Source organism: Anoplopoma fimbria, chromosome 22 (assembly GCF_027596085.1).
Source record: "Anoplopoma fimbria isolate UVic2021 breed Golden Eagle Sablefish chromosome 22, Afim_UVic_2022, whole genome shotgun sequence".
NCBI lineage: Eukaryota > Metazoa > Chordata > Actinopteri > Perciformes > Anoplopomatidae > Anoplopoma > Anoplopoma fimbria.
Genome location: NC_072470.1, coordinates 11,303,190 through 11,326,879, shown reverse-complemented (window position 1 = coordinate 11,326,879; position 23,690 = coordinate 11,303,190). Strand labels below are relative to the sequence as shown.

Below are 23,690 nucleotides of genomic sequence, written 5' to 3'. Positions count from 1 at the left end.
CGCAACAGCATAAAAAATGTTTTCCTAATTCAAAGATGTGAGCAAGAAACCGTTTAAAAAGCAGCTCGTTGGCTGCTGTGCATGACTCTACATTGAAATATGTTTTTGTGTGAAGAGCAGAGTTTAAATAACACGAACAAAGAGGAACAGTTACTCTAACCAATTTTAATTAATGAAGAGAACTAGCTTCAAGAAAAAAGCAGAAATTTTTCCTTCAATTTAAAGAGGTTGCAGTATTAAAATAAACCATCATATTTATCATTCTAATAAGCAACTCCATCAATTGACAGCATTGAATCTACAAATTAGTTTTGTCTTACATTTCTAACTTTGGAAAAACCACAGATTGTCAATAAGTGGTGATTAAACAGTCATGGTTGTAGAGCTCAAATGTTGTTTTGATGCAGAGATAATTATTTTAAAATATATTCAGAAAACTCCAAGACCAACCATCAATAATTTATCAGTTATTCCCATTACTGGGCTTCAAAGTATCTGGATCCTGCTGCTGACCTTATTTAACTTATTTAGACAACTGTTGTTGGTAACAGTAATAAAAAATTTAAAAAAAGCTATTCTAAAGGGATGAAAGTTTTATTGAAGTGTTTTTAAGTCTTATCGGCAGCAGCCATATATCCATCGCCTGCTGGTACAATCCTGTGGGCAGCTGCTAAGTACACAGGCTAATCTATTTTTCCCCAAAAGTACCAAACCTGCTCATGAACACTCCTACAGCTCTCCAATCACACAGGAGACTCAATGTCCGACGAGGCAAAACCCACCTGAATAACTACATTATTTAATTTGTCAAGTGGTGGTCTGTTTGTCTGTAATTCACCATACATTTTGCTGCATTGGATTTGATACCAGGACGATAAAAACACACTGGATCACTAATTTTATGGCAAAGCTACCTTTTTTTCTCTTCCTTACTGAAAGAACAGAAGTAGAAAGGCTTCTAATTAGCTAATGTAGGTTAAGACGAATGATTTACATTATGTTTAGTGCATGGTCAATCATCAGTGATGGTGTTAGGAGTGTGCAGATGGAGACGGACAGAGATGTATGAGATGGGAGTGGGGAGTAGGCGGGAGGAGGGGACGGGAGAGCAAATCAGACATAGACACACTGAAGGAGAGTTGTTTAAAAACGAGATGAGAAATGACAAAGTGTGGAAGGTAAGGGGGAGAGAATCTGAGGTGGAGACACTGGGTGGCAAAAATAAGAGTGGGACCGATGGGGCGAGAGTACATAATAAGAAAAATAAAATAAAAAAATAAAACATGGGGCGAGTAGAGCCACAGCAGAGATTACAGTTTTGCACGCAACCACTCTTTTCAGCTGACACAGGGGAAACGTTACATTGTAGATTCGCATAACGAGACCACTGGACCATCATTAAAATCCAGAGACTGCAAGACAAACCGAGCCCCACCTGACTGTCGGCTGTTGTTGCCCCCCAGAGAAACGCGCCTTGTTGAACCTGCTCCTCTTCTGTCAGCACTTTCATAAATAATTCACCGAGCACTCTGGGGCAACGGAGCCATAGAGTGTACAGAGCCTCTCCCCTGTCTTTCTCCATATTATTTTATTGCCCCGTATTTGCACCGCACAAACAAGATGCACTCATTTGCATAGTCGGAGGAGACCTCTGGGTGCAGGTCATGAGAGGTGTCCGTTCAGATGGGATTTATACAGTGTTGTGTTGACACAGATTTTGGCTCCGTGCTGCAGGAAGTTTAGTTCATCCCTATTTATAAAAGGCAAGCTGGAGAGACATGTTTCAAAATCCCAATAATAATAATTAAAAAATGTCCATAGAAAAAAGAAGTAAGGTTGGAAGAGACAGCACTACCAACTGTAGCGATGCATTTTTGAATTCCCATGAGTCCCCCCCCCCAATCACCTCATCTCTCGTACGTCCTCACAGGTTGCACAGAGGTCCCTGCTCGCTGCTTCATCTACATAATCAGCCCCTAACACTGGCATCAGAAACCTGTTAAAGTGACACTGAAGCCGTCACGACCAACCCTGCTGCTTCCAAAAGTGATAAAAGGGGCCCTTTTAGAATGGAAAAAAACAAACAATAAAGCTGTGGATTAACAACGACATAAAAAGTCTTAATAATTGTTGGGTGTCAGTAAAGGAATAAGAATCAGGAAGTAAAAGTTGCTAAATTGCCTTTTTTTCACAGCATCTAGCATATTAATTAAAAGAACCATGACGATTAAGGCAAATTAGACAGTACATTTCTGTGTGTGACGAGACAACTACAGACTCATCATGGTACTTGGTGTAATTTATTGTTGTGCAACTGCGATGCTTCAATGAATGTTGAAAGAGATGAGCAGAGGTGGAAAAGGAGACTGAAAACTCAAGATGTAAAAGTAATTTGCAACTGTTTTAAAACTGCTTTCTGATAGCCGCTAAGAAACAATTACTTTTCCTCTCTTCCTGTCTCACGCATCCTCTCATAGCCTTCATGCTTTCAGACTAGTCGGGAATAAAGTCACATTATGGTTGTTTAAATGCCAGTGACATCGAAAGACATATCTATTCTTGGTTTTAATACTGACACTAGCAGCAACAAGTGCAAGATTGCACCTGAGTGAATGCTGTACACATATTGATGTAGTAATGATGCTTGTGTTGGACCATCAGTGACATCCGGCACTGCAAGGATCAAACAGGATACAGGGAGCACTATCTGTGGCTCAGAGACTAAAGCTGGATAAAGGTTCATGCTGTGGAAGTGCAGAGAAACCCAACTTGCATTGTTTTTTGCTTATTTATAATACTTATTTTGATCTTGACTCATCTAGCTGCGTTGGCGCGTTGGCGCGTTGAACCACCACACAATGATCAAGCGTCAGGTTTTTTTTTTTTTTTACTATGTCTCTTGTTTGCACTATCCTCTCTGCTGCTGTAATCAAACAGGATACAGGGAGCACTATCTGTGGCTCAGAGACTAAAGCTGGATAAAGGTTCATGCTGTGGAAGTGCAGAGAAACCCAACTTGCATTGTTTTTTGCTTATTTATAATACTTATTTTGATCTTTTTTTTTTTTTTTTTTTACTATGTCTCTTGTTTGCACTATCCTCTCTGCTGCTGTAATCCTGTAAATTTCCCCTCTGCGGGACTAATAAAGGATTATCTTATCTTATCTTATCTCTTTAATTGCCAAATGCACCAAAGGCCTGATGAGGCGCCACTTCTTTGAAAATGTTTTTGGTGCTCAGCGACCAAATAGTTTTTTTTTTCTGCAGCCGAAGCACCTGTTTTGAGAGAGCTAAAAAGAATCTTAAGCTACGGATTTTATTAGAGAAATAATATTATTACTACTGTCGCTTTCACAGGTTGATGTGGTGCCAATTATACATGATTAACATACATAACCACATATTAATAGTTTTAAAGATAAGGTGTTTAGGGGTATCTGTTATTTACATTTAAAATGTTGCCTAAATAGCTACCTTTTACTGAAATGCCAATGGTTTTATGGATTGGCCTTTCAATCTTTAAGTGCACCATAGGACCGTCAAGTGATGCAGTGGTGTGACATTTATCGTATTCAATGTGTTTGGAGATTTTCGGTATAAAATAGCTAAAAGTACCCTGCGTAAAGAAGATGAAAATCAGATCTTTATGTTTGGAGAAATAGATCTGTAACCACACATGCTGAAACTCTCAGTAAACTGAGTAAACAGGTACTTACTGCCACAGAAATATTAGCTTTCTCGCCTGCTGTATCTGCTTCATATCTGTTTGTCTCCACTTCAACAGAGAGCAAAAAGATTGAATAGCTCTTTAATGCAGCAAGCCTAAAGATAAACTTAGATCTCTCTGCACCGCATGTGCATATATATGTTTTCTTCTCATTCGTGCAATGTCATCTCAGAATGGTTTTATAGTGAATTAGAGAGCCTTGAGAGGGAACAAAAGGAGTCGTGCACTCAACAAGTAAACACATTCAACACTGAATGCACACTTCCAAAGCATGATATACACTATAGTTGTAGCTCTATATATTTAAAGCTGCTTTCTTTAAAATACAAACAGCAGTAACACACAACATAACAAACTATGAGGTATGTCAACCATCATATAAAAAACTTCCAGCGCATGTAACACACCAATCATTGCTAAAGCCTGCTGAGATTGAAACCCCCCTTATGTGATCAGAAAAAATCATGGAGGCATTAAGAGAGTCAAATACAATGTTCTTGCCAGGTATCATCTGTAATGTTATTCCTCAGCACGGACCTGGTCTTGTCTCCTGCATCACAAAGGATGAATTCATAAATAGGCGTGATACACACACACACATTCAAACTCGACACAGCTGTTCCATTTAGAATTTTACAACCTGTTTACCGTACACATTTTAGACAAATAAAAGATAAAACTAAATCTGACGTGTGCTTTCTGAAGTATTTACCAACCTGCTTGGAGGAAACTGGGTCATGTGGAGCCAGATTGGCTTTATCAGACTGGGAAAGTTACTGAACCTTCCTTCCTCACTGTCCTTGTTCCCTCAGAATGCATCCCTGCAGCCTCTGAACACATCCCTCAGTCTCCCCTGCTCACTGACCCACCCACTTGCATCCCTCTCCCGTCTTATCTTGTCCCTCGCCCCCTCAACACACCGCCTTTTGGGGTTTGTTTCAGCTTTACTGTGGACAACTGGTACAATTGGTTTAACTATGTATTGCATTAGGATCCGAAGTCTTTGCCTCAGACTGATTGGAGCATCACTATCACTTAGGTTGACCAATGATGTTGGGTGATAAATTCTGGCTCACATTCGGCATTACAGTTCTTTCCAAAGATGCATGATGGGGTTGAGATCAAGGTTGTATGTCAAGTTGTTCCACACCAAACTGGGAAAAACATTTCCCACCTTTCCAAAATGGTTGCCACAAAGTTTGAAACACACTTAAATATCAGTAATACCCAAGAGTCGCTGGTCCTTGATTAGAAGTAAACAAAAATAATGTGAACTATTGTCCTGCAGTATTATACAACATCTGATTTCTGTGTAAAAAACAAGACCAATAAAGTGTTCTTGAAATCATCACAGCTCCCATTTAAGATTGGAAAAGACAAGTGGATCATGTCAAAATTTCTGTGTTGTCTAATATCTGGAACAATAGCAGGTCCATTAGGCCCAGACTTGACTAATTTAATCACAGTAAATTATAAAGTGAGAGACCATTTAAGACAGTGGAGATGGAAATTATGAGCATTTACATCCATTTCAGCTGGAGAATCAAATTTGCCTGGTCCTTTGGTACGGTTTCAGTGTGTTTAACAAATGAAATAAATATCCCTCTGTGTAATCAAAAACTATTTATTCCTACTTGTGTGACACTTAATGTTTGTGTGTTTTTCTTTAATCACTTAGAGTGAGGTACACTGGGATGTCTAAGCACTGACATTTGCATATTCTCAGTAGCTCTCTTTGATAATCATTTATCAAACTGATGAATGGTTGTCATATTATGCGTGATTTGTATAGACGCTCAACAACCGCCTGACTGAAACAGACTTTTTTTGCAGCAGCGGCTGTTCAATGAGAAGTAGGGGGTAAAACCGAGCCTTATTGGTGACTGAAAGGTAATTAGTATCTTGGTGTTCTGTGTATTACAAGGGCGAAATATGTTTCAAGCTGCTAATGATGAGCTGCCGAGTGAAGAAGACACAACTCCTTTGCTGAGCCGTTAATAAGCAGGAACAAAGAAGAGAATTAAAGCAAGAAGTAAGAAATGAGCGGAGTTTAGAGTCAGACCACCGGTGCCTCTGCCAGCATGCACACCCCAGAGAGTAATTCAAGAACTTAATACTAACAAGGTCAACATGCAGATGCACGGGACCACTCCCCCCTCCCAGATCTCATTACAGTAATGCATTTCGACAACTAGCCTCTTTTCTCAAATATGAGCTCATATATATCGCTGCGGTTGGAGCCCCACAGAGCCGCCGCAGTTTACCATGCAGCGCTCAGTTCCTTCAAAGAACCACACAGTGTCCTCTCTCATCAGCCTCCTATTTTGCACTCTACAGTATCACAAATCACTGGTTCCTTTCTATGCAAAAGTGAAAGGCCTGTTTGTTATCGGGTCAGGGGTCTTCTCTGCAGTGAAAACCAGACAAACAGCAACTGGGATTTGGTCTGATTTCACAGTAGAACAGAGGTGACTGACAACTTGTGAGATTCATCCCCGGCGCATGCTAATGGAGGATTGGAATGTGGCAAGAGAAATGAATTGGGTCTCACGGGGCTCATGTTTTTTGGTGAATTGCTTTGAACTATTCTTAAAAGAAAATCCCTCAAGTCATGCTGTGAATATTTGCTGTGGTATCAATGGTCCAACTCAAGTGCAGTATAAGAGTGTTTTCATACGCCTGTTTTGATGTCCTTTTATGAATTAGAGAGGGATGGGGAAGGCCAGGATTTTATAATTTAGAATGAATGTTCATTTTACCTGTTCCATATTTCTTTTTTTTTGGGTTGTTTTTTTTAGCTTGACAGCTCTGACAAAACAACACAAATTCAAGGTTTACTTCTCCTAGCTTATTCTGGAGCTTCTGACCACATGTAGCAGATCGAGGCCGTCATCTTTTAAGTTACAATGGATGAAAAGTCCCAGAAGTGTTCAGAAGGATTGAACGCAATTTCCATGACAGCTGAGCAACTCCAGCTGCGAATGAAGACCGTTTGATAGAGTCAAGAGCTCCAGAAGTGGACCTTGAGTTGTACTTCATGAAAGTACGCTAACATAAATGCAATATTTGGTGGAATTCAACAATGAAATTACATGTTTTCAGACAATATATAGATGTGTTTTGACTATGACATTTTCTTGCAGTGTAATCATTTTCTGAAAATATTATAACCCCTGAATAAAATAATAATGTTTTATTGCTGCAAAAATAAATATCAGGTTTTATTAAATGTTCAATTTGGTTAAGTGCAAAACATATAACATTTTCGGGAAATTAGTACAATGCTACACATCTTTAGTATATCCACGTAATGGAAACACATGTTCGTTCACATTGCATTGTTCCGCCTTATTGGGAATTCACGCTAGAATTCCAAAACTGAATGGAAACGTTATGACTGTTCCAGTTCACCCAATGCCCCTGCACTTAAACAGTCTGTTTTTGGACTGTTTTTGCCCAAGGGGTGGAAAATCCTTCAGGTGAATCCCTGATCCTCCTTATCTCGTGTCTTAGCCTCTCCAACCAGGTCTTATCGCCTCATGGACAGTAATTAACAGGAATTACACAGAGCTGCTATCTGCTGAGCCCTTTCCCATTTAGGGTCTGTCTGCTGGGAGATTACCACTGGAGAAGGGCTACTCGATCATGAGGTGTCACACAACTGTTGTGCTGTTGTGCCAAGCTCGGCTACAGCTTTGGTCACTTGTGCAGATGAACATTAGGCGGTGGGGTGAACTTCAGTAATGTCTTGCACTTGTAAACATAAGAGTGACTGCTATTTGATCTGTCAAAAGAGGCCTTTATAAGAATGTTTTAAATATGTGTCTCAAATACACGTTTATTAAGATTAACAAATTGAACCATTACAATTCATATTCTATTTGGAGTGCGCCTCACCTCTACTTTAGATGTTAAGGAGATATTGGCAGAGTTAGCAAATTCAACTGTGCCATAAAAATGATGCCTTTAGGTAAATTGGAGGTTTGTGAGCTGTATAATTCCATGTCTTCCAACTGTGTTGCTTGGTTATTAGAAACGGAACTTTTAACTTAAAACCAATCGTGCATTATCACCCGCATAATATCCACTTCTAAGGGAAAGAAGGAATGCATGAAGAGATGGACAATTGTCCACGACACATCTCTTCCGCTATATTTCTCTTCGCTCTATCTGAGCCCTGCACACTCTAAATGTTTAACAGGATCCTTGAGAAAAGCCTCTCCACTTCTGTTTCCCTGGCAACTGGCATGCATTGGAATTGATGACATCTCCTGATCGCCCACTTACTTTGCACTAAAAATGCTCTCCCAGTGAACTCCGCCAATGCCAATTCCTTTGCAGAGAGATGACGGCACTTTTCCCACAGTAGAGGGGAGACGGGAAGGGGAGAGAGGCTTTCCATTTGACAAACATGACAAACATTTTATTTTGTCTATCTGTAAGCACCGGCAAGGTTGAGAGAGGACAGTATTTCAGAAGAGAACCAGTGACAAGTTCTTTAAATAATGTGTAAAGGAAATGGATTTAGGGGATGACACTGGCCTATGCTTCTAACTTTAAAGAATTCAACATGAAGGGTCTCTATAATTCATGGTCTGCTGAGTGCCTGTGGGTAGATTTGTAAGTCTCACTTACCTATTTGAATCAGGGTCTCAGCATGAATCACTATCTTTTAAGCTCCACCTCGAAGCTGCAAAACTTGTTTCAGAAAAAGAGTGAAACTCTTGTCCTTATTCGGACCGTGTAGTTAAACGTTTTTGTCTAACAGTGTCCCCATTCCTCACACGTTTATTCTCTCACTTAATTAACATAGACGGGCAGCCAGACAGCTCCGCAGGCCAGAACCCGTAGCAAGACCGCTCGCTGTCACCTTGTTACCACCGTAATGGGTTCAGACGAGGTCCCCCTGACACAGGAGAGAGGGGAAATGAATTCATGAAGACTGGCCTTGCGTACTTTCCACTTTGCCTTTGTCTCCCTTTGCCCTTCCTCTCTTCCCACATCCCTCCACCTACACAGCCTTGTTTAAACTCATGGCACCACACAACAGAGAGAACATACTCGACATAATCACGCCGCACGCACCAGCAACCCGATGCACAATTCATTCAGCTTCATTAAAACCACACACGCACGTGTGCGCTGACAGAAAATTAACAAACATATTCCTAGAGTGTCCATTAAAATCTATTCGTTAACTCTGAGCCACATTTCATCCGCTGCTGGCTTTGTTTGGAAGTGTTTACATCTCAACAATAAAAATGCAAATACTCAAAAAGCGTTTGCTGAAGTCAACAGTGCAGAGGCGTCTATGATCACTTGTTTAAACATTTGCTCAAGTCCTAGTACCTTCGACAGCCAAAGGACTGCAGAGGCACGCCGCTCTGTCAAAGAGCTGGATGTCATGCATGTGAGCAAGAGGCAAGACACTGAGCTGTCAACGCAATTAGGGCGCTCAGGCACACACTGACTCCATTCTGTAGGCCTGAAAGAGGTCAAGAGACATACAAAAACAGAGCCGATTCCACTGCTTTCAGATGACGTTTGAAAAGCATGAGAGACTATTGTCATGTCTTTCCTGAAGTTAGCCATGACAAAAATCTCGAGGACCGCTCAAGGTCATTGCCTTATAGCATTCATCTCGTCTAAATTACCTTTAAAACCTTTAATGCTAGTCCTCCAGGGGCCCAAAACAGTCCACCAATGAGGTGTTTCTGGTGCTACATTGTTATGATTATATATTCAGCACGCTGATTTGTTTGTTTAATCCCATCCTTTGATGACTCCATTCTGCAGATTTCTCTTTCCTTTATTCCAGTCAATAATCCTTAACCCCCCAGTGAGCCAGTAAGAAAAGCCATGAATGCCCACTGGGTTGTCAGCCGGCAAATGTACTCTGATCAATTGTACACGGTCAGCATGGCTGTTTGATTGGATAATCTTCGCCTTACTGTCTGACGCGCATGAGTGTGCGCACAAGGAATCAATATTTCAAACAGAGGTGTGTGTAGCTTTAATGCTGACTGAGTGCGGTGAGTTTTCAGTCTTAATTTAATTTACCTATTAGTTTCAGAATAAACAAATAGTGGACTTGACGGACTTTGTTGTGGAAAGCGTGGAGTGTGTGTTAGCCCGCAACTATATTTGCATTCCACAGCCCATAGTGTCGTGGTCGCTTGATCTCCTGCTCTCATGGGTGAGCAGCGTTTGGGGTCACTTAACAAGCATGCCTGGAGGAGTTTGAGAAGCAGCAACCTCTAGATTGTGTTCTAGATGGGTGCTTTGGTCCATCATTACTCACCCTGAAGTCAACTTTGCAAGGGTTAAACGTCCTGACGCACTAAAACTGCAGAGGTAGCCCACACGCAAAAAATTAGGTCATTTAAATCACTCAATTATAGATGTTGACATTGCGTGTGCATTGTATAGCTCTAATGCCGGGATCACAATTCCATGATGTGAAATGTTTCTTAATCCTTCCCCCTCCCGTCCGCACTGGAGATCAAAAGAAATGCTGGAATTGCTTCCCATGGCACATTTGAAATGGTTTTCTGACAGTGTAATACCAAAGTCATTTACCCGGCTGCATTTGGCTTTTTGCTATGAAATGCAGAGATGTCGTTTTCTTATTTTGTTTGATGTGCCTGAGCCATACAGATTCATTTAATTTGTAATCATTCAGGGTCATTTAAATTTTGTCTTAAATGAAACCCTGACACATGACAAAGCCGTAAATTAATAATACCCAGTCGTGTTGCTGAAACACGTATTTTCTGTATTTTGCATGCATGTAGCGTCTGTAATTTATTAACTCTTAATGCTAAAGGCTACATGATGGAAGCCATTTCTTGCTGAAAGAGTTAAATCTGATTCTGAGAGTGAAGAAAAAAAAAAAGGTATGGTGAATGTTTAGCCTTACCCTCCTGGTAGAAATAACTCCCATGCCAAACAGATTCCTTCCTCAACTAATCTCCTATTTGCATATTAAAGGCTATGAAAGACACATACAGAACCATAATCCTTAGCTGTCCTTGTGTTTTTCAAGACCAGCACTCGGTGCACAAAAAGGCGACAGAGAGCCTTTAGAGAGCGTTGCGAACAGCAAAAGCAGGCCTTTTAAATGGCTTTATCACACGATTTTAAAATCGCTGAGGGTGGCAGGCACATTAAACATTGTAATCAGGCCATATTTGAATTTCAATGCTGAGCAATTGAAAGGTGTTGGAATGGGATTTGGATACTTTTTTGAATTGAACTGGAGTGTTTCAGGGGTAGAACTGGGACATATGACTAGTCAACACTCAAAATGGCATTACCATAAACTGCTTTTCTTCTTTTTTAAAAGCTGTTTTGCCAGATGGATTTTTATTGGACAAAACAAACAAGTCATAGGTTGCAAGTAAACTAAACAGCTTAATGATTGCCTATCAATAATCACCATCGTCACTTTTAATTAATTGCCATTGCAGGTGCCAAAAAAATTGTAAGGTCAGCGCCCTTGTAACAATGATGTTAATCATTCATCAAGCAATTTAAATCGGTTTCTCTTCCATCATCAGATATGTTGATGGGAAACGATAGCATCTCCACCACTCATTAGGCTCTATGAGAATGGAAAGAAAAGCAACAAAAAAAGAAATACTTTGTCAAACAGCAGCTAGCAGACTTCACAGTTAAGCTATGGGCCTCATTACACACGCTCAGAGGCTAGCACTTCAAGAATCAAACTTAATTGGCTGCCTGAACATTGCATTTTTATACAGCAATTTATTTAAAGTGTTTTTGATGTCAGATGATATATTGGGGGGGGGGGGGGGAACGACACTTCCATGAGAGGTTGAGCGAAGCAGGAACTGTTCAATTACCCTCTGGCAAGATCACACGCACAAAACAGGCAAAGGTTGCGGATAGATGAGAATTTTTAATCCCACTTCGGAGAGCGCGATTGTGTGAGAGGATGTGCTGAGAACGCAGAAACACTTGGGATTGTGAGGTCGCGGTGTGCCGTGTTGCTTGGCTACTGGCAGAGTGCAGAGATGCTACGCCTACTTACATCTGTAGTGCCTCTCAGTTAGCAGGAGATGCTAATAGAGACTTGAAGCCCTTTGGAAGCTGCAGCCTCCGCACTGTCACAACGAAGGCAAAATCTACAGTGCTAGTCCTGTTTTGACTGAGGCTCCTTCTGTAATGTAATAATGTAATTGTTCCCTCCACATGCCTCCTCTCTTTTGAACTCCACTTTGCAGCTCCAGGAATGAGGCACTAGAAGCAAACTGTGTGCATCCTCAGGACTGAAATCTGCCATGTTCTCTATCTTATTTACGTTTCACCGGTTAATATAATCTAATCGTTTCTGAAGGCCACCAGGGCTGTAAAAGCATTTCATTGCTGTTTGACCCACAGCTGAGAACTTTCCACATTTACAGGGCTGCCACTTTATGTCATATACAAATAAATAAACGAAAGACACTTCTTGTAAATTACATATGATGACGCCGCCCCTTTTCCCCCTCATGCCTCACTGAGAAACACACACTCCTAATGCAGTACCTCTGTACATATGTGTGTTTGATGGACGCAGAAGAGCTGTGGGGGAGGCTGTGCAACACCATGCTGCGCTGTGATTGGCTGATACGAGACCAGAGAGAGGCTTATCCCTTGGAGAAGCCTTGGAGATGACAGTGGAACTTAATTAATATGTAGAATTTATCGATCATTGCACTGCAGGGAAATCAACTGTCACCTTCTACTATTTTTTGGGCCCTGGAGGATCGTAAATTAGGGGTCTTAAATATTTCAACCATGCGCCACATCAAACACAAGCAATAAACATGACAGGGAAATCTGTGACGGAACTTCACTGTAAATCGTGCTAAATTAAATCACAAGGCATGCTTACAGAGTATACTTGAGCTGAATCCGAGTGGATTTTTAAAAGCAAATTTGGTGCGTCTTAATTTAAGTGGTATTTCCCTCCCTAAACAATAGGTAATTTGGCTTTGGATAAAATGGCATACTTTCCTGTGGAGGGAATACCAGACAATTCCAGGCTAATTATAATAAAAATGCTAAGCAGTAGGATCTGAATGGGACCTGCCTGTATCTTCCGAACAGTGGTGAGAAAAGCAGCCAGGGCCTGGAGAATAGAGTCAACCTGGTTTGTTTCCAGAACTCCTGCAGTGCGTCAGTCTCCTGCAACCAACAAAGGCGTACTCCTCGGCAAGCAAGCTTACATCCTTTCTCCCTTGCAAAAAAAAAAAAGGAAAAAAAAGAAGGGAAAACTGAAAAGCCCCAAACTTGGCAGGACTCCCTTGAGACCTGTAAGGATTCACTGTGCCTCTGCTTGTTGCAGAAATAGGTTGATTGTGCTTTGACCAATCCCAGTTTGACTAAAAAAAGACTGAAAAAATACGAAAGGAAAGAACATGTACAAAGAGAACAAGAGAGTAGTGTATTTTGTTCTTAGCTGTCATTGAGCGACAGGGAGACTGTGAACAGGGAATGAACACAGTAAGAAAGGATGTGTTCAAACTTTCCAATAAAGGAGCATTGAAAAAGGCCACACGCTGAGTGCCTGGCTGACGCGAGAGAGCTTGACAGCCTCATCAAATGCTACGTTGTTGGGAGGCTTCCTGCATTCACGGAACTTCACCTCTCAAGTGACCACAGCCTCATTGTGCGGGGCAGGCTAATTAAAAATCGCAATCCGTGCGGTTTCTTTCACAAAGGCGACACTGGAGGCAGGAAAAGGCCACAAACTTCCCATCCAGTGACATTATCCGTCATCTGAATTTTTTCACTCTAGTCCTAACAAGCAAATAATTGGTTAACGGGGTCAGTTGGGGGGATAGAAAATGACTCACCCTATCCTCCAGCGTTCTTGTGAAATGCCACACAGACCCAATTTACAACTAGTATTAACATCTGTGTCTGTATAATAATGTCTGATCATGTGGCCTTATACCTAGCATTCTCAATTAGGTATGCGGACGAATGTGGTGCTTCCCAGGTCAAGGGGAGAAAAGAGGGAAAGACTTGAGGGACTGCTATGACATGGAACTTGAGGGTCATGTGACAAACACATACAGTCGGAAGAACCCATTGGCTTCTTTTTAGCCTTTAGCCTTGCTACCTCAAATCACTTAACTATATTGTAAGAAGGTAATCAGAGTCAGAGGCCAAAGCTCGCTAGCATTAGGGTGATCTCAGCTAGCCCTATTGGTCACATGACCCCTTGTCTGGGAGTCTGATGAAAAAATGGTGAGTTCAATGAATGAGTTGTTTGTTGTTTTTTGACAGGCAGTTTGAGATACTAGGAATTAGGTGACCTCTTAACATGCTTTTTCATAAGGTGCGCTTTATTCAAATAAGATATCCAGACCCATTGCATGTTAGTACCAAATATAATTTTTGTCTTTGACCAGTCTCAGCCAGTTGGTTTTTAAAAAAGTTTCAGTATTCTTCAACTGCAAACTCGCTATTTTGTTGAAGCTTTAAGAAGAAGAAGAAAAAGGGTAAAAAAGAATAACTACAAGAAAACTAATTGATTTGTTGTGGACACACTGGGAACCCTAACACCTACAGGCAAATCATACCTTCAAAAGATTCAAACTTAATGACAGAAATGTAACAACGCTGACTTCACATACATGGGCTGCATCCTTTAGCCTGTAAGCTTATCTATAAAAAAAATGAGTGAAAGTTGGTTTTTGGGATCCTATTTGTGCCAGCACTCAGTAGGTGATATTTCTAGAAAGGCAATTATGCCACAAGTCATTTCACTACATAAAGAAGGCATGTGTACTTTGAGGGTAATTCCACTCCCAGACTCTAAGTTTGTGGATGAACATAGTCATTACTGTATTGAACTGTTGTCTATAATCCACATCCCTGTTCAGTATAGTTTAATCCTCGAACTAGAAATACCCTCTTCAATGATTTACTTATCTTTCATCCCATCAACTCAACAAATACAAACACAGACACTTAAACAAACACAGCTTTTTTTTTTTTCATATATATATTATCTTCTCTTTTGTCCAAAGCCATCAATCAAGAGAAATGAACCCTGAATAAAGCTATAGTCCTTGGTTATACAATGCATTCTGTTGAACACAGATTGCTAAACACATATTGCTAAAAAGCTAATGCATGCTCTTTATAACTGAGTAAAAAATACATTTAAAGTGTGATATAAAAGTAAATCTATGTTATGTGATATTCTGCATACCAGCAATGGTTCACTGACATGTTTTTTTATGCTTTAGGCTGGTTATGCGTTTAGAATCACAGAACAATAAATTGAGAAGCAGTAGGTGAAGCATGAAGCTAATTATAGAGGCTGATAAAGTCGGAAAATAACAAGAGACAGTGTTGCCATGCAAATCAATGAACTCCCCTCAGAAATCTAACCTAACTGAGTTGCATCAGTCCAACACAAAGTTAGAGCTGCAATCAATAGAAAACGAATGTATTCTAAAAGTCGCAACACTGGGTATAAAAATAATCAAATGTCTCGGAGATTGCAGAGGCTGACACTAGTGGAAATCAAATTACCAGTTTGTCTGATTTCCACACAGAGGGGTCTGCTCAAGCTAGACCTTTTATCAGGTAAGGGTAGGAGCTATCTTTTAGCCCAATCTTCCTCCACTCAAACAGATACTGCAGGTGTGTAACGTATAGGCCAAGCGTATGATTTGCTCTCCAGCATACATATTAGGAGGGCTAGCATTTTCAAATTAGATCTGCAAACAGCTGCTGCAGAAAGACGTTCCTACTTGAACGAATCAGGTCAGGTTTTTGGTTAAAAACTGCCTTTTGGCTTAAACCAGTTAAAAAGTAATGATGATGACGATAAAGATTATGGGATTAGGCATTAGTGTATTGCTTTAATTATTCAGGGAGACATCTATCTGACTCCCCTGTGATCCTGTCTGACCTCCAGCTGAAAGACGCCAATCAATGGCAGCAATAACTATCACTTTCTATGCAGAGGAGGTTGAGGAGAGATGCTGGGTAAAACATAAAGACAGGCGAGGTTACAGCGACAAACAGGAGAGACACCAGAAGGGACAGCAGCGCCATTTAAAGTGAAGGAGCTTTTTTTAATTTGAGAAAGGAACTGAAAAGAGCAAACTGCCATCTCGATTGTGACAAAAGCGTCAAATGACATACATAAACATAACTACGTAAGAATTGTGTTAAGATTGCTAGATGGACAGCATGACTGGCATACAGGCAAAGAGCGACGCAGAATGAGGGGGAGTACCCACATGGATTAATCATGCAGTTTGGCCCCAGGTTTAAATGTGTGGTATTTTTGGGTACAGTCCCATCGACGCCTCCAGGCGATTTGCACAGTGCTGAGAGACTACTGCTTCATTTCCCCCCGTCACTCTGCTTTGTGAGAGGCAAGCATGCAACAGAAATTAAAATCATTTCTAGGACCATTACTGTTCCTGTCCAAATTGCCCTAACCTTATTACAAATGTTACTTATTTACACTGTTCTTCTCTATTTTTCTAAAGAGAGTTTTACTCCCACTAAAGTCCTCTTCCTTAAACCTGGGAGCCAGATTTTCTTAAATGAAGCAGTGGCCAGCCTTCTCCATGTTTAAATCCTCTTTCGGACTAAAGCTCATTATCATCCACACATTTAATCTCTTAAATTGGTACCAAACGCCCCAGCTGTTAAAGTGGGCTGTATAATTTGCAAAGGGAGCCTGAAATGAACATATTATCTTTCAGAGAGAAAAATTAAACTGTAGATAATGCAGCATATTGTATTCAATACTGAATGCCTGCAGACCGGTTAAGGTTCCAAGACTGTGAAGAGGAAAACACATGAAGATGGGAAGAAAATTGAAGGGTTCCACTGAGAGCATTTGTATACATTTCACATATTGACCCTTTGTTTTCAGCTCAAAGGGTAAGACTCGTCCATTTTATAGCCTTTAAAAACCTATCGCCAAAAGATGATGCTTTAAACGGGGAAGATCTAACATACATTTTTGAAAGAAAATAGAGAACATTTTAAACAAATCATGCAAAAGGAACAAGAATAACACATTTTAGGACGCTACAAAATCAATGAAAATGCTATCAGAAACATGCTACGCTGCACTTAATTAGGTTGGGATGTGCTTGACTGGCATGTGTCTGACCCCATTAGCTCCACCCACACTTCTACCTTATTTCCCAAATCTGGATTTTAGTAAACCCAAATCTAATCATCCCATAGGCTTCGAACGCCTATGGGTGACATTTTCCACCGTCGATGCCTTAAACCCAAATAAATAAAAAATAGCTGTAATCGGATACGTCTTTGATCCACACACAGACGCACTGACAGCACACTTGAGCTTTAAACACCTCAACCAACAGCTACACACTGTATCCACACTGAGCTGCAGCCCTCTACAACCTTCCCTGGCATTTTTCTCAATTGCTGTGGCGTTGTAACATTATTACAGGTCAGGAAACAGGCCACGGAGAGACTATTCCGCTCATAAATCAGGTGATTGGTCGTCATCCATCTCACACGGAGGACTGTGGCACGTGTCCCCAACCTGGAACACATATCCATAGTAACCCCGGTTGTCAAGAGGCCTATATCTGGCACACTTGTTGAGTTCTCTCTCTCTCCCTCTCCTCCCTCTCTCTCTCTCTCTCTGAGCAGCGGGAGGGAAAACAACTCCATGTGGCAAGCCATTTCATTTCTAATATCATGTGTGTGATCAATCTCCCTCTGCAATGAACGGGCGGTGCAGTGGAGGCAATCATTCAACGTTTGTGGCAGGTATGTGGTATTGACCGAGGGAAGATGAACTGCAGGCCTCTGAATGTGTGTGTGACGGAGAGAGAGAGAGAGAGAGAGAGAGAGAGAGAGAGAGAGAGGGAGAGGGAGAAAGGGAGGGAGAGGAAAGCTTGGATTTCAGCTTCCAGTGTTCAATAGCAGCTTAAGTTTCTTGGATTTGTTTTGGAAATCATTTTGAAATATTTTCCGGGCCGTTACATCCCAAGCAGTTACCCCCGACAACCTTAAGTTGTGTTTAGTTCATCTGGTGGCGCTTCAATGGTGATATATCAATGCATTTTTTTTTATTGCTTTAAGAATTAAGAATTATTTTACATTGAGTAGTTTTTATTTGTAAAATAACTGACAGAGTAAAGGGCTGTGCCCCTTTCCTCCCTCAAAGTTATTGCTGATAGCTTCCTTCTATATTTAACGTCCTTAAATATCAATTACAAAGTCAAATGGCTTGCAATAATTGAATTTGTGCTGTGCACTGACGTCCCCCGTTAGAAATCACTGTCTTGTCCAATTAAGAGAAGCCTTATTATTGGCCAAATTGCGAGTAGCCCCATTAATGTGGGGGGAAGATTCTAGCCTTAACTGACATATTAATGCTGACATCCTCCCAGAGTTGTGCGTTGCTATGGGTGTGAAGACTGTAAATTTAACCGACTGTCAGAATGTCCTTGATTCTTCCTACTGCAAGAGTGAAAAGTCTGGGAAGACTATATGTATGTAAAATATATGTTGTGGACATACCGTAGCAGCAGTAGATAAATACACAGGGAGAGACGGATGATGAGCGCTGCTCTCTAATGGGAACCAAGGTCTTGTTGCGGTGGCGGGTTTTATTTACAGCTACTCTTCATCAGAGTGACATGCCGGGCCCTCGGACCATCCTTAATAGAAACTAGAAGCAGAGACGGGATTCTGTTTTCCATTTCCAAATGAAAACCCATCAGAGACAAGCTTTTTACATATGCACAGAAAACAAAATGATGCATTCACTGGGAGTGAGTGTTATGGGTAAGGCATTGCTGGAATTACTGGGAAGACTGTGGAAAGGTAAGCATCATTTGTCTGGGGACTCATCAATGTCTGGTGAAGAAATTGGGACTAATGACTGCACAGCAGAGGGGAGGAGAGAGGTTAAATCGGTCTCACTCAATGTCAAGAGATATGTTTGTGAATCTGTCATCAGCGTTCATAAGGGGAACCCGTGTTAACAGTTATGTTAAGGGCTGACTTTTAGGGAATATAATATAGAAATGTTTTCAGCACTGCAGCAAGTAAACTTTAAATGCTGAGGAAGCCAAACGGTGGAACAAAAAGCTTTGTGTTAAAAAAAGGAAACGACAAGCGATTGTTCAGAATAAACGGAGCTATTGTCCCTGCAGTGTCCACAGGGGTAAATGATCGGTGGCTGACTGTGACGCTGTCCCTGGTTTCCCTCATTAGAAATCAACCATGAACAATAAAAACTCTTGACAGCCCATTTTAGAGTGGTTTCATAACTGCTGTGTTGATTTGGGACACAAAACACAATATTTCAGTTTTCTTACAAATCAGATGAACGGTAAAATACATCAGGCTTGGACTCAAAGGAAATTCACTGAATACAATTGACGTTTTGGCCAAACCAAAGCAAGCCAGTTCATTCAGGAGCTCAAATGTTGGCCTTGTGGTTCCTGTGACAAAAAGCCAACAGGTCCAATCCTCAACACAGCATGTATGTCATAAACAGACATTCTGTAAAAAATACACTCATAAGCAGTAGACTCCTGATAAAGAGTAATTAAATTCCAAAGATAACAGGCATAGCAGAGTCCACGGCATAATGCAGATGAATAGTGATGCCCATGAAATGAATCAGGAAACTACTACAGTATTTAGGAATCGCTCTGTTAGTAACTTTTGCGTGTGCATGCCCTTTTTATTCTGTTCTGTATTCAGGTCTGCTAAAAGTCATCCTTAGTACCCGCCGAAGCTCCTTCCCACTCTGATTGTATCCGTGTTCAGAGGTGAGAAAAAGAATAAATGCATAGTTATTACTTTAGAGACCCAAAAGTGAGACCTTACATGAACTCGAGTTTCTATTTCATATCAAATTAAATGCGGCTGTGGTAGTGCACAGAAAGACGGATCTGCTCTTTTGGTGTAGAAAGTAACCAAACGGGTAATTTCTCACAGGACTCTTCCAAAAATCTATTGTATAGTGTGGCAAAAGTGGCCAAAGAGGGAGCTGATTCTGTATTAAAGGCAATAACAGCAACAGTTTTTAGAAGTGCAACAGAATTAGAACAACAAAGCTAGACTTTGTCAATGGATCACTCAAATCCAGAAAGAGATAAAGTACAACTCACTTTTGATTATTCAGAATTGACCAAACAGTTTTTCTAACCAGCTAGTTCTTTCCCAGTACATGTATACCGCATCATATGGGAGCTGCTATGTACAACCAAAGGACTCTAGTGTTGGTCTACAGACAGAAGCAAATCATTAAGTAAGTGCCTTGCTGAAGGCCAATTTGACAACAGTTGTGTCACAAAATCTGTGTGCATCCTGACCACAAGCTCTATACGGACACTGGTTTGGAAGCAGCTGGAATAACAAGTCCCTGCTGTAAATAGTAAACCATGATTAAAACTATGTTTGGATTTTTTGATGCATTTTCTGACGTTTTCTGCAAAAACATAGCAATCATACTAAAACTAAAACACATACAGTGCCGTTACAATATTGTACAACAGAAGTCAATCACTCAGAGCAAGGGGGAGCAAAGAGATTCTGCCTACGTCCATTTGTCCGAATCTGATCATAAACGACAATTTCTACACAGACAACAGCCTCAATAAACCAAAATGCAATGCAGCAACAAGATGCCCTATGAACACAACATGCCATCCATACAAAATGTGTGCTGTAATGACCTGTAGATCAGGGATTCAACATCACTGAATGATAGTATAAAACAATGCAAGAGCATACAAGAATGGGGTTTTACTTCAACATCTGACTTGATGTGCTGTTTTAAGCAAAAATATACATAATTATTCTGTTCGCCCAACCATTCAGGCCAAATCAGCATTCTAACAAAGAGGAACCACAGCAGAGGACAAATGGATACGTTCTCCTGCTTATGCATGCTGAGGATTAGTATGGCAGATATGCATTGTATGTTTCTGCACTGTTCCACTCCGAGTACAAATGCAGACAAAGCATTACTCAAAGACGGGTGTTTTGAATTTAATCATCTACAGATAATAGCAGTGCATATGCAGCACTGTGCTGGGGTTTCTGGAGCTGATGTGTGTGTTTGTGTGTAAGTGTGAGCCCAGTGAGAGGAAAAGAAAGTGAGATGGTGAATTCATTGTTCCTGAGAGAGTCAATCAAGCCATTTAATTTCCTTTAATGGGCTGACAGGTTTGATTGTCTACACTGAATTTATTTTAACAAACGTACGAATGAAAAAACACGACATATTTACAGAGTCTGGAGCCGTTCACTTTGTCTTATTAGAGATTAAATCAGTAATTTGTTTGATTAATTTTAACTGGAACCCCATACTATCCTGAGGATATTGTGGTGAAAAAAGGAAAATGCTTTTTGAGGCTTTTGATTTAAATTGAATCTTTTTTAGTATTTGGCTCTGATAGGGAAAATACAAACTTTACAAATAAAACCTTTACAGCAGCATGACCCAACCAAAGCTTACATTGTTAAACATTGTTAGACCCTGCATGAAGAGGCCCTTTACAGTGGAGTATATCATATATACAGTGAGTAGTCCCAGTTGATCAAAGAAAGCTATATTGCAAGAGATGTTTAAAATGAGACTACGAGCTTGATGTTATGAAATCTGCAATAGAAATATTGAAATATTGAAAAGTTTTATCTCATAAACAAAGGAACCCTAAACCCTGAAAAACGTTTCTTTAGAAATAGACTTGATACGACTCCAGGATATTCACCTTCTTGCCCCTGCTGCTTCTTTCCATTCCATAAAAATGAAAGCAATGCAATTTCAAACTGGCTTTCATTGCCCAGAATCCCTTTTACAATGGCGCTCTAACTTACAACCAGCGTGGCTTCTAATAAAGCCGTACAAGCAAGCTAAAAGAGAAGGAACAAAGGACGGAGGTCTAGCTCGGATGGGGTGCTCATTTATCAGTGGACACGTTTCAAATCCTTGCCCCGGGCAATGGCTCGTGAAGTATCCAATGGGATAGCCCGTAGGGACTTCTGCTGGAAATGCAGAAAACCCTTTGATGAGCCTTGGGCCATTCCTGCACCTGTGTATAATATGCATGAGTAAAAACCCAGACGCAAGCAGCCGCTGGATAGAGGCGTTCGTTGCATCTACTGTGCTCTTGTCGGAACAATTGATTGCGTCAAATAGAAAACACATATTTAGAGAAAACAAAGCCAGGACCAGAGTGTAATTAACCCCAGTGTGCACTGTGACAAATCTAATGAAGACAGAACATATTCATCTTGAATCGTTCATACTAACAGGCGATCTGAGGATGTGCATTATAACTGCAGAAAGTTTATGTGACCTCTCACTAAGTAATCAAGAGGTATGTTGCAGACCCTTCAAGGATAAACAAGCCTGTATTCTTATTATCTTCTAACAACAAATAGGAAAACCAGATTAAACCATGCAACTGATCTGCAACGATCAACAATGGAATGCTCCATCATCAATCACAGAACCTCAAATTGATTTGAGTGTTTGTGGACTTAAAAAATGAAGTTGTCAAAAGACAATACGGAGAAAGACAGCACAAGGCCATGTGATCCCCATGTTTTTTTCCTGAAACATAGTTTGTGCTTTCAGACAAAAAGAAGAGCCTTGAAAGCTTGGCAGGGTCCAAGGATACAAACCTGTTACAATTACTGTAGCTGTAGCTGTTAGCGTATGGGACACACGAGGTAAAATAGATACTATTTGGCATTTCTCCCCCCCCTTTGTTATTTTCTTCGACAAAAGGATGGAGGATAAAACCGTAGTGGTAAAAAGACAGGACTTACCTGAGCCTCTCTTCGACACCACTTTCAGGCAATGGACCACAACGGCATGAAGCAGGATCAGAAGAGGAATGGGAGCTTTCATTTTTTACCAGTCCTACAAGGAAACAACAGCTTGATTTATTATTTGTTACTGAGACAGACTGTGAATACACAAAATCCAATCCAAAACATCAAAAAGAGAAGAGATAATGATTTTGGCCGGATATGCTCGATCAAAGCAACAACAAAATAAATGGGAAATAAAAAACGAATAAAAAAAAAAAACTGCGAGTGAGCCAATAATTACAGAACTTTTACAAGAACTAAGGTCAGCTGGAAAAAATCCAACACCCCTATGTGCAAATTCTATTCCCCATAGTGTTAGTCTGCCTCTGCTTTATTTATACCAGTGGCTCATAAGGGAGCTACTGTATAATCAGTGGGAGGCTGTTGGTGATACAAATGTCAAGATGCATCTCTATCAAGACCGACCTGGCTCTGCAGCTTTGTCATCTATACACAACACTAATCCAACATCTCTCCCAACCAACATGACATAATCAGGTCCCCTACTTGCATCATATCTCTGTTAACGTGCAGCGCTTCATACACTAAAGCTGTAGGAGATGGTAGGTAAAATTGTCGATGGTAATGGCGATAATGGTGATGGTAATAGGAATTGCATGACAACTCACTTGATGTCAGTCATACACAGTATCACAGAAATGCAACAGAAGGGCAGGCAGTTTAAAAACAGCATCTCAAGTACATCAGTAGAGCATCCTGCTCGGCACATATCTTGACAACAATTCCTTCAAACAACATATTTAAGGAATCTTCTAAAATATCTGTTTGTATGCATGTATATAAGTAAATAATATTGGCTGATTCAGTTCTCACATATTTTTATTTTACTGTGGTCTCAAAACCTCAGGGTCGGTCACAGGCTCTTGTTATTAACGGTTTTGATCCCTGCATTCACAGATTCTGTTAAATCTTGACGAGCCTTGGGGTTATTGAAAAAATGATGTGTGGTTGGATATATATTGTTCATTTATATCATATAATACAAGCTTTGAATAAGAAGTATCTTAGACAGCTTTGGGATGAATATTAGTTAAATGATTAACTTTACTTGGTGCCAGCTAAAATTAGC

The 23,690-nt window shown here is 40.5% G+C and overlaps 1 protein-coding gene across 1 annotated transcript in view; it reads right to left on the bottom strand.

Annotated features, from left to right (window-relative positions):
- Positions 1-22,637, bottom strand: part of LOC129111837 (interleukin-1 receptor accessory protein-like 1) — a 197,884-nt gene extending 175,247 nt beyond the window's left edge. The window contains exon 1 of the mRNA XM_054623964.1: positions 22,556-22,637. Coding sequence (XP_054479939.1) covers positions 22,556-22,637 — 82 coding nt within the window. The remainder of the gene's footprint in view (positions 1-22,555) is intronic.
- Positions 22,638-23,690: the final 1,053 nt, after the last annotated feature.